Below are 11,662 nucleotides of genomic sequence, written 5' to 3'. Positions count from 1 at the left end.
TTATTCGTTGTTAAAGTGGCGGAGCTTAAAACAGGACTAAGGAATCCGCGGTTTTGCACCTGGCTAGGCGCTCCGCAGGAATGGGTTTCCCCGCACTTCTCTCCCTTCCAGGGAGCCCCACGCCTCGGCCGTGCAGTGCGGCCGCGCGTGCGCCCGGGCCCCCAGCGCCCTCGCCTGCCCGGTTGCCTTGGGAACCTCAGAGCACCACAGCGCCCGAAGACGCAGCAGTGAGCAGTACCAAGGCCAGAGCATGGAGCTGCCAGATCCGGTCCGCCAGAGGCTGGGAAACTTCAGCCGGACCGTGTTCAGCGACTCCAGCCGGACCGGGCCGGAGTATAACGAGGGTCCGGGTGAGTGGCGGAGGCCCAGCGCAGGGCGTGTGGCCCTCGGAAGACCTGGCGCGAGTTTTGGAGCGGCCAGATTTTGCCCAGACCTAAGATGGCGGTTTCGCCTTCAGCTGGTTCTCCGCAGTGCGGGAAGCTCCTTGGAGGAGGGGCCAGGCCGAGGGATGGGGCTGAGATGGGGACCAGATACCCCGGCCCCGTAACCCAGCGGGTTCCGGGTTGATAGTGCTGCGGCCTGGCCGGCTAATTGCAAGCGGGGCGTCTGAGGTGGCGCCGGCCTTCCCCAAAAAAGAATATAAAAGCCGCCTTCGCAGCCCGCGTCCGGTCCCTCGCCCTCCGAGAAGGCTGAGAAGGCCGACTTTGCTTTTCCTCTACGGCATTCACCCTGGCTTTTCTGGCCAGGGTGGAGTGGAAACAGCCCAGGCAATCTCCTCTTTCCACTTACTATCCCCTACCCCAGTAAAATATCTTTTCCTTTTCTCCTTTCCTGGCAGAACATGTACTTTCCACCACAAGTCCATTTACTGGAAGAAGACATGGAAAGAAGTTTTATTTTAAATGCTATCCAATACAGAGTGGCACCTGCCACTCTAGCAACGCCTTCAACAAAACTCGCACTCTCCCGGCCTTCTCCTTCCCATCCCCTATTTATACTTCTTGCGCTAAATCAAGTAACAAAATACCACGATGCTACATTCAACATGACAAGTGACAACGCAGTTTTCTGCAGAACAGTTTCCCTCTCTTAAATCATGATAGACAACATACTGTCAACCAAACCCACGCAGCTTTTATCACTGAACTGTGCTGGGAAATAGAAATCTTTTCCTCTTGCTTGGTTTAGGGATTTTTTAAAGGGGGCAAAGAAAAGTCATTTCCCATCGTTTCAATTTTTCACCCTGATGTCTTGCCTGTCCTCTCAATTTAGGCCTGGTCTTGATTTAGGATGTACAGAGAAAAACATAATGTGAAAAATTAGGTTATTACGTTTTTGATTCTAAAGCCAAGGCACTAAAATCTGATGATGTAAAGTATCATGGGTTTTCTGTAAAGGGCCAGATAGTAAATATTTTAGACCTTTCAGGCCATAGGTCTCTGTGGCAGTCATAGGTAATGATAATTGAATAGACATGGCATTGTTCCAATAAAACTTTATTTATGGACACTAAAGTTTGAATTTCATGATTTTCAGTGTCACAAAATATTATTATTCTTTGATATTTTTTCCTCAACCATTTAAAAATGTGAAAAAAACATTTTTAGCTCATTGCCATACAAAAACAGGCAGCTGGCTGGTAGTTTGCCCACCCCTGACTTATATTACATAATGTTTTAATTTAAGTTCCGTTTACAGAAGTCAACTTGTACTTTTGCAGAATTTAGTAAATTCATGTCTTGTGCTTTCAAGGTTAATTTACATATTAACTTGATTTTCAGCTGCATTATGGTAAGTTTGATCTGCTGAAATATAGACATAGCATAACTCTTAAGATGCTTATGTACAAAATTCTTAACATAAAAACTTCTTCACAAAATTTGACTACAGTGTTTGCTCTAAAGGTATTAAAATGTGCAGCTTAACTAATTTACCACTATTTTTCCACATTTTCTTCCTTGTGGATCTGAATTAGGTTTGATTATTTGTACTGTAATTGCAAGCATGTATTATGACCACAGCTGACCAAGAGTTGTACTATTGTTATGAGAAAATCCTAGGCAAGTGAGTTACCTTCAGATTTAACAGACTGTAAGAATGCATTCCTTTATCAGTGGTAATTTAATAAATAGGTGCAAGCAAAAGTAGACATAATAATCAGGGATATTCTTGGAGCTAAAGGAAAAACCTGGCTGTGAGAGACCATGACTATCTTATATTTTAAAACTGTTAAATGATAGATATAAAATACTCAGATGCGGAGAAAAAGACATAAAAATCTGTTTTTAAGAAAAATATTTTAGGGGCTTCCCTGGTGGCACAGTGATTAAGAATCTGCCTGCCAATGCAAGGGACACAGTTTCGAGCCCTGGTCCAGGAAGACCCCACATGCCACGGAGCAGCTAAGCCCGTGTGCCACAACTACTGAGCCTGTGCTCTAGAGCCCACGAGCCACAACTACTGAGCCTGTGTGCCACAGCTACTGAAGCCCACGCGCCTAGAGCGAGAGCTCTGCAACAAGAGAAGCCACCGCAATCAGAAGCCTGCACACCGCAACCAAGAGTAGCCCCCCGCTAGCCACAACTAGAGAAAGCCCGCGCACAGCAACGAAGACCCAACAAAGCCAAAAATACATAAATAAATTAATTAATTTAAAAAATATATTTATTTTAGAGTCTTTGTAAATTCTTTCATTTAGAGCAGTGGATTTCAAAATATATATCTGCTCTTAAATTGTTGGAATTTAGTCAAATTTAGGATGCTTTTGTAGGACCCAATTTTAAAAATCAAATTCTTAATTTAGGACCCTTCTCCCTTATATGAAAGCAAAAGGTACTATGTAATCAGCCTTAGTTAAATGAAACTCATGTATCATGAATGGCTACACTGGTAATGCCCTTATAATAGTATGTTTTCATGCATTCATTAATGAATTCATTAATTCATTCTTTCTGCTTATGCATATTTGGTATTTTCCATGTGTAAAGCAAGATGCTAGGTTCTATGAGGGCCTCAAATTTGGGTAGAATGTGGTCTGTGCTTACAATGAGCCTGTGTATAAGTAAAAGAGAAGGAAAAAGGACCCATATTTATTGAGTGCCTACTAAGTGCCAGGCATAGTGCTAGGGTGAAGTAATTTATATTATCTTTAATCCTCACAAGCAACCTGTGAAGTAATTTTAATGTTATTGTTTTACAGGTGAATAAAGTAAGGCTCAAAGAGGTTAAATAATTTATTCCAAGTCTGGCATCTAGAGTTCTAAGGGAGTTTGGGGAGCTCCGGGTTTACTTGGACTCCAGAGCTCATTGTCTCTTCAGTAACCAGATTGTGTCTCAAGTGAGGGGAGTGTGGCTCTTTGCTAACACTTCTTACACACAGGTTAGAGTGATAAGTACCTAGAGGGGAAAGAGATTTCTGCTGGAGTGGGGGAATGGGATCAAGAAAGGATTTATGGAAAAAGTGGCATTGAATTGGATATGAATGAACAGGTAGGATTAGGATATGCTGAAAAGGGGTGTCTGTTTAATTATAATTTGGGGAGATTAGATTTTGCATGAGATTAGTTTATATGTGAGAGATTAGTTGTTATGTATTTTATGTGTTCATTTCATAGGCTCTTTACACAGAACTCTACAAAGGAGGTAATGATTATTATTGTTATCTGTTCAATAGGATTCATATTGCTATTCCACATTTAATTTATACCAGTAGTATGCAAAAAAGTCAGCAGACTGTAATGGGAAAATGATAAAGTAATTGAAAAATATGAAACATACCCCCAAGTAGCCAACATAGGAAATAAATAGTATTATGATGACTATTTCCTTTCACTGTCAATGATTAGGCTTAAAATTTGGAGTTTCGTTAAGCTGATGCTATGGTTATTAATTCTAAGGAACTAAAGGACGTATAGGGCAGAGACCAGGGTTAAGAGTTTGTTCCTTTTCTCTCTCTTTCTTCCGTAGATAATGAAATGGTTTCCAGTTTGGCATTGCAGATGTCACTTTATTTTAACACTTATTTTTTCCCACTTTGGTGGGTGAGCAGCATTATGATGCTTCAGATGAAGGTAAATCTACACTTTACTACTTCTGCTGAGGTCTCTTCTGCCGTCCCTAGCATTGTTACATTGTCAATAAAATTAAAGTTCTTCATTTTTTTTTAAATCTCAGGTCAGTCTTACTATATGTGAGATTTTATGAACATGTTTATTTTTGTTTTTTTAGTATTCAATCTTGCCTGATTACTACAAATTCATTGTGGTCACCGTTATCATCCTAATAACCTTAATTGAAGCTATCAGGTTGTATCTGGGCTACATGGGGAACCTGCAGGAGAAGGTAGGCTCTTCTTTCCTTTCTCTCAGTGCTACACATAAATGCAGTAAGATTTTCCTAACAAGGAAAAGGCAGTGAGATGTGGTGGAAGGAGCAAAGGCCTGTAGTTAAGGCCTAGCTCCAACTTCACCACATCTGTCACTGTGGTCTGTTTGCTTAATCTCTTGAGCTTTGGTTTCTTCACATATAAAGTTGGGGAAATATTTACTTCACAGGTTTGTTAGGATTAAGTAATTTATATAAAGTACCTGAACATAGTAAACACCTAAGAAGTGATAGTTTTCCCTCTTCTCACCAGTCTTGAAAATACTTGGTCAATTAAACATGATTATTTATATCCTGAATAAGAGAATGGGGGAAAATGATAAACTCATTTCCTCTGCAAGGCTCATGTTTTCTGAATCATCATGCTGCCTAAGCATTTACAGTTACCAGAATTTAGGGATAATCCCTAAAGATTTCTGTGTTCTTTCAGGCCCTTCATAAGGGCCTGTCCCAGCCTGTCCCACTGTATTTCTTGCTTTTTCCTAATCCAAGCATCCATTCCAGGTGATGTGTTGTTTCCCAGTCATACTCATTCCACATCTTTGCTTACTTAAGTTCTTGCCTCTTCCTCCTTCTACCCAACTTTAAAAGACTACCTCCTTGAATTCTATCTTTTACCTACCCTACTTTCCCTCTTGTCTTATTTCTTGTAGCATTTAGTCTATAATGCTAAGTGGTGCATTTCATTATTCACTATAGTATTCTAGGACTGTCACATAAGTAGGTTTTCTCTTCCAGTCTAGACTGTAAGTTTTCTGAGGACAAGGACCATGTTGTACTCCTTTCGATTTACAGAGCTCAAAATGTACGTTCACAGTAGTGCCATCAAGTAGTATCACTTGCTTATTGATACAAACAGAAGACTGTACTTCACTGATCTGATACTCATCATGTGTGTCATTGCAGGTTCCTGAGCTGGCTGGCTTTTGGCTTTTGAGCCTTCTATTGCAGTTGCCTTTAATTCTGTTCTTGCTCTTTAATGAAGGCCTAATGAATCTGCCCTTGGAAAAAGCAGTACATATCATCTTCACTATATTCCTTACTTTCCAAGTTGTTTCAGCATTTCTTACCCTGAGGAAAATGGTGAATCAGTTGGCAACTCGTTTCCACCTCCAAGACTTTGACCGGCTCTCTGTGAGCAGAGGAGACATGAGAAGAGTGAGATCCTGTATAGAAGAGATTTGACCCAGTGCTGCTGAGTGAAAATCTGAAAGATCATTCTAGAAAACTGCAGGAATTAGGAAAACACCAGAGGGCTAGCACGAGAAAAAGGATAAAGCAAGTGTTTTGAACTGTATGCTCTCTGGCTCTGAAATTCCAAGGTTGGGGGCAATGATAAGACTATTTGTACATCACATGAAAGCAGTAAATCAACCCTAAAGCCTACGTGTTGTCTACCTGATGTCAAATATCTGAACTTTTTTGTTGTTGTTGACTTTTTCAGGTGTGTAAAAACCTGTATTGGTGGCATTACATCTTTATTGTAATATTTCTAGTTCGTACCTATAACTAGAAATGTGTATATTTCTTTTAATCTTCTTGGCTATCTGTGTTGGCAGTATGTCTGAAGCACGTGGAAATGCTTGTCAGTATTCCGATGTATTAGACTACATTTGTAAACTAAGACACCAAATTTTCATCTCTGCTAGTGTCTTAGCTGTTATATTGAGGTTAAGAAGAAAACAGGTGGATTATCATGCTATTTAGGAAATGTTTTTATTCTAAAATTGTTACTTTCATAAAACCATGTTCAGGGACTTCCCTGGCAGTTTGGTGGTTAAGACTTCGCCTTCCAGTGCAGGGGATGCAGGTTTGATCCCTGGTCGGGGAGCTAAGATCCCACATGCCTCACGGCCAAAAAACCAAAACATGAAACAGAAGCAATATTGTAACAAATTCAACAAAGACTTTAAAAATGGTCCACATCAAAAAAATCTTTCAAAAAAATAAATAAGTAGATAAATAAAACCGTGTTTGGTATTTATGGCGGTGGTGTGTAAAATGTCTTTACAATAAGGTATAAAATATTTATGTTAAAGTATCTGTAGGAATCATTCCTGTCTTGTACAGTTCTTTTGGGCTGTGGGTTTGTTATTTATTTATTTTTTTTAAAGGATTTTTTTTTTTCCCCAAATGCTTGGCTTATTTATTTATTATTTATTTATTTATTTATTTATTTATTTATTTTTGGCTGTGTTGGGTCTTCATTTCTGTGCGAAGGCTTTCTCCAGTTGTGGCAAGTGGGGGCCGCTCTTCATCGCGGTGCGCGGGCCTCTCACTATCGCGGCCTCTCTTGTTGTGGAGCACAGGCTCCAGACGTGCAGGCTCAGTAGTTGTGGCTCACGGGCCTAGTTGCTCCGTGGCATGTGGGATCTTCCCAGACCAGGGCTCGAACCCGTGTTCCCTGCATTAGCAGGCAGATTCTCAACCACTGCGCCACCAGGTAAGCCCCGGGTTTGTTATTTTTATTACAGAGTTTGCTTGGGTGTATCTGAACATTATTTTTAAGTGACTATTGGATTGTCTCAAGGGATATAATGTTTTCTTTCCTATAGGGAAATGTGCCTTTATAAGTAATGTATTTTACTGAGAGAGAGTTGTAGCTACCTTAAAAATCATTCTTTCTAATCTTCCTGTTCTGTAATTCATGCTTATTTTAGGATTTCCATGCTGTGCCTTATACATTCTTATATTGCTTAATTTTGAAAATTTTTTTATTTCCCACTCTTAATCACACCTGACCAGTCTATTTATGCTCTTTCTATTATTATATATAAAGTTCAGTCAAATTTTTCTACCCCCATGCACTGGCTGATTAGCCTTTCCCCTATACCAAAGCTGTCACTAGGTATATTCCAATAATTTGAAATTCAAAATAGAATTCTGTTTGGATAGTTTACTAAAACATATTTGTTGCATTTGTTTCCAGATAGGAAGAGATAGGTGAGTTTATAAGAAAATATAAAATAAGAACACTAAATCTACATAGCAGATAATTAAGGGGATGATCAAGAAAGAATTTTCTATTTAACAGTTGTTTCCAGAGTTTTATTTTAAATATCAGAGCCTCTGAAACATTTAAACTTTAAAGTTAAAAGAGTAATCACTAAAATGTTAAGAGTGATAATCAAAAATTTTAACAACTATAAAAATTGGGGGAAAATGTATTCAATTTATTAAAACTTAAAAAAAATTTTGCTCTAATAGCCATATTGCTTAAAATACAGATATAATAAGGATGGGAAAAAAGAAACTAAGAAAATCCATTGAGAACATGACCAAGTTATAACTTGTTTTTTGTCTAAACAATAAAACCATGATTTTGTGTTAGGCTGAACCAATATTTTCTTTTGGAGTATAGCAGGTTCCCTATGTAAGCATATGAAAATCGAGATCGATATTTCCATGTCAGCACATCTGGAGTTTAGGCAGTCCTTATTTTTATTTTATTTGAATAAGTTTGCCCATCCTTAATTCCAGTTACATCTTCCTCTTCAGGGTTCACAGCACTGTTCTGAAGCTTTCTAGTTAGGACGTTGAGCTTCACAAATACTTCACAAACACTTTGTCTTTCATATATTTTTTTTCCGTTTTTTTTTCCTAATTATAGACAAGGTGGATGTGAATTTCTGTAAATCTGAATGATTTTTAAAAATTGGATTTTAATCAACATATGTTTGAATGCCTAGTATGTACAAGGAAGAGTGGAGAGTTCATAGACAAATAAATGTGCTCCCTGTTCTCAGGGGTACAACATTGGAAGTAAAGTCTAACTTCATCAGGGAGGTGCAGTGAATGAGTTTCTACCGAATAAGTACCTGACAGCTAACAGTCCTTGGCTTCCGATGCATCTCCACTCTTTTTTCCTAGCACTTGGTGTCCAGAATTAGCACACTAGCCCTTCATCAACACCATTTCGCAATCACTATTCCTCTCATTGTCAGAGCACAGGGAGGGGACATGGGGCGGGAGAAAGAATGATTTTTAAGGGGTGGGAGGGAGTGCTGTTACACACACTTGCTCATACACACTCACTTGCGCTTGCCCATGCACACAATAACAAGACGTTTACTGTCTGGTGGAAAAAGCAGATGGGCAAATCAGGGATAGCACTGTAGGATTACAGAGAATACATAAAAGAGGAGGAATCTGGGAAGGCTTCCCAAAGAAAGTAACACTTTGGGATTTGAAGACTGAGCTGGTATTAAGTGTTAGTTTCAGTATTAAGAGACAGAAGCAATAGTGACTCTGAGTACTGTTTCAGGTATTACATGTAGTTTGATAAAACTGGTGGGAAGGGTGCATGAGAAGAAAGGACACAGAATAAGATAGAGAAGCTTGGGAGGAGCTAGTAAGCTAAAGACTCTAATATTCTGAATCCCTGAATAAGCAGTGAAATATCACATACATTTAGGTTTCAGAAAGATTTCTCTGAAAACAGTGTGGGAAATGTACTATGAGCGTTGGGCTAGAGGTAGAACTTGATGAAGCAACTTTGGAGAGAACAAACTGGCCTGGATAAAGTCAGTGGCAGTAAAATAAACTTGAGTAGAACCTATTAAGATTTTTAAAAATAATTTTATATTTTAAAATAGGTATTGAAAATTTTTTTCTAATGTATCTTTTTGGGGATTACACACAATGGTAAACAAAATGACGTACTCACTATCTTATCCACCCCCATCGCCTGGCCATTGTTAGATTATTATTAGACTTAAATAGAGCTCTATCTGAAATAGTCTTTTATAAATTTTATTTGACGTGACATATCTGAATAGTTCTTAATTTGCATCTGTGAAGACTATAGTTTTCAAAAACTTAAATTTTGAAAGAATTTGAATCAAGATTTTGAGAGTAAAGAAAAAATCATCTATAATTCCATACCCTAAAATAACAAGTATTAGCAAATGTCCTCTTTCCTTGCAGTTTTCCTGTTGTAAATGCTTTTTAAAACATAGCTGTGACCACCAGCACTTACGACTTTGCACCCTGCTTTTCTGAAAACATTATAAATTTTTACCTATCTTTCTACATAGTCAACATGACCATTATCTTAAATGATTGCACAATATTCCATCAAGTAGATAGACAGTAATTTATTAAACTTCTCTCCTGTTGTTGGATATTTGGGTTGTTTTCTTCTTTTGCATGTATACTGTTGGGCCTCAGAGCAGGCTGCCCCAAGATATGCTACAATGACATATTGATTAGTTTGAATTTAAGCCAGTGGAGAAAAAATGATATAGAAAAACACTCTAACCCCCTCTTTCCCCATGAAAGCAGGAAATAATCTCCCATGTGAAAGTATCCTCCTTATACCAGGAGGATAGAAAGCATCCTTATCACCAGAGTTAGGAAATTCAAGGCTAAGAAAACTCTGTAGACAAACTTTGTTACCTCTTCATTAGTCTGCTACCCCAAGCACAAGCCCCTTTGTTAAATCTTCACAAATAATTGTTTCTTTGTCTAAAAATAATATATGAACAGCCTGCTTTGTTCACCTCGAGGATTCCATTTTTATGAGACCTCCGTGCATATGAATTAAACTGGTTTTTTTCTTCCTATTAATCTGTTTGCATCAATTTAATTATTAGACCAAGCAAAAGAACTCCCCAACAATACATAACATGGTAATGAACATCTCATGTATACAGCTTTTTTCCATATCTTAGATGATTCTTTTTAATTAGTAAGCTAGAGTCTCAGAAGTGAAACTGCTGGATCATAGGGTATGAACATTTTTGAGGACTCTTGATGCATATTGCCAAATTATAATATCCACTTTCTGTAATTCTAAAGATATTGCAATGAAAATTTTGACAAGGAAAGACTTAGAGACCTTAGAGACCTCACCCACTCATCTTTGTGTTTCTGAGTAGCTACCACAGGAACAGAGTCTCCTAAGGAGGAAAAAAACTAAAAGCTGTGAAAGGGGAAGTGCAAAGAATTTAAAAAAAAAATTTTTTTTTTTTGAATTAAGGGAAAACTGATAAGGGACAGGAAAAGGCTTAGGCAAGCTGGTTGTAGTCAGCAACAGACAGATGTGACACAATAAAAACTGGGTCATTGAGTTGGGACAGCCCTAGGACATAAAAAGACTGAAATGAAGTAAAGCTCTGGATTACTTTGTTCTTGAATATTGAATTTTTTCAGAAGCATGGAGCATGAAATATTACAGTGATAAGCCAAGATTGGAAACATAGCCAAGAAAAAGAGGTCTTTAAGGGATTGTTTAAAATGTTCTGAAGGAATAATTTGGTTTGGTCTTAAACGGCTCAAAAAGTAAATTGACATAAAGCTTTTGCATAGCAAAATAGGCATGGAGGCAGAAAACAATGAGGCAAGTGGAATGGTTTATCCTGTAAATTCGTTACAATGTAAAACGTTAGATTTTTGGTCTTAGAAAAGGTTTGTCAGCAAACTTTAATGCTGTATTTTTGAAGTGCAATTAACACTAATTTGTTATGGGTGTACATCTTATTCTAGTTTTAAAAGACTGTTAATTTGAGGGTTTTCAGTCAACAAAAAAACAAAACTAAACAGCTAATCATTCTAAAAATCATCCTAAAAATCTCCTGTCCACTGCATACCCCACTCCCGCCACAGTGTTTAAGCATTAAGCATTAAAAATCATTCAGGCCCTAGAAAAATGTGTTTAAAATCAGGTTTAACCACGTTTAAATTTATCCTGGTACCTACATAGATGTACATCTTTCTGAAAACGAGGGTAAGCATTGGTATGTAATCATTTCAGCCAAACTCAAGAAAGAATAAAACTCTTAAAAAGGCACAGACCAGAAGATAAATAAAACATATATTCTATGAAAATTTAAGACACTTGGAAATTTAGCTTATCAACATGCTCAATCTAAACAAGTTCCACAGCCACACCCTTGTCTGGAAAGGGCTTTCTAAGCCAGTGAGGTCTGTACAATCACAGTGTAATATATATCACAGCTACTTATTCATCCTTCATTGTTCTACAGGCCTAAGTGTTTAGCACTTGGCTACATTAAAAATGTAGACTTTTAAAAACAATAATCAACCAAGAATGGCCTTCTCTTTTAATTTTTCAGAACTCTAATAGCACTATATTTGGCTGACAGGAAAGTGGTATTATCGATTCATCTCTAAAGGGTTTTAGTTCCTGATCTTGAGTTATTTATATTCTAATCAAAAACACATTGGAGACACTGCTCAGTATTATAGCTCAAAAGAGAAAAATGTTTGATATTCAAATTCAAAATGCAAATTCAAAAAATGTTTGATATGTACATTT

At 37.9% G+C, this 11,662-nt stretch overlaps 1 protein-coding gene across 1 annotated transcript; it reads left to right on the top strand.

Annotated features, from left to right (window-relative positions):
- The first annotated feature begins 227 nt into the window (after positions 1–227).
- TMEM17 (transmembrane protein 17) lies at positions 228–6,329 on the top strand. The gene is made up of 4 exons (XM_060117590.1): positions 228–350; positions 3,967–4,070; positions 4,228–4,341; positions 5,290–6,329. The coding sequence occupies exons 1-4, from the start codon at positions 251–253 to the stop codon at positions 5,566–5,568; spliced, it is 597 nt and encodes a 198-aa protein (XP_059973573.1). The 5' UTR covers positions 228–250; the 3' UTR covers positions 5,569–6,329.
- Positions 6,330–11,662: the final 5,333 nt, after the last annotated feature.

The sequence above is a fragment of the Mesoplodon densirostris genome, chromosome 14 (genome assembly GCF_025265405.1).
Source record: "Mesoplodon densirostris isolate mMesDen1 chromosome 14, mMesDen1 primary haplotype, whole genome shotgun sequence".
NCBI classification, from domain to species: domain Eukaryota; kingdom Metazoa; phylum Chordata; class Mammalia; order Artiodactyla; family Ziphiidae; genus Mesoplodon; species Mesoplodon densirostris.
Note: the sequence above shows the minus strand (reverse complement) of the source record. Positions and strands in the feature narration are given on the sequence as shown.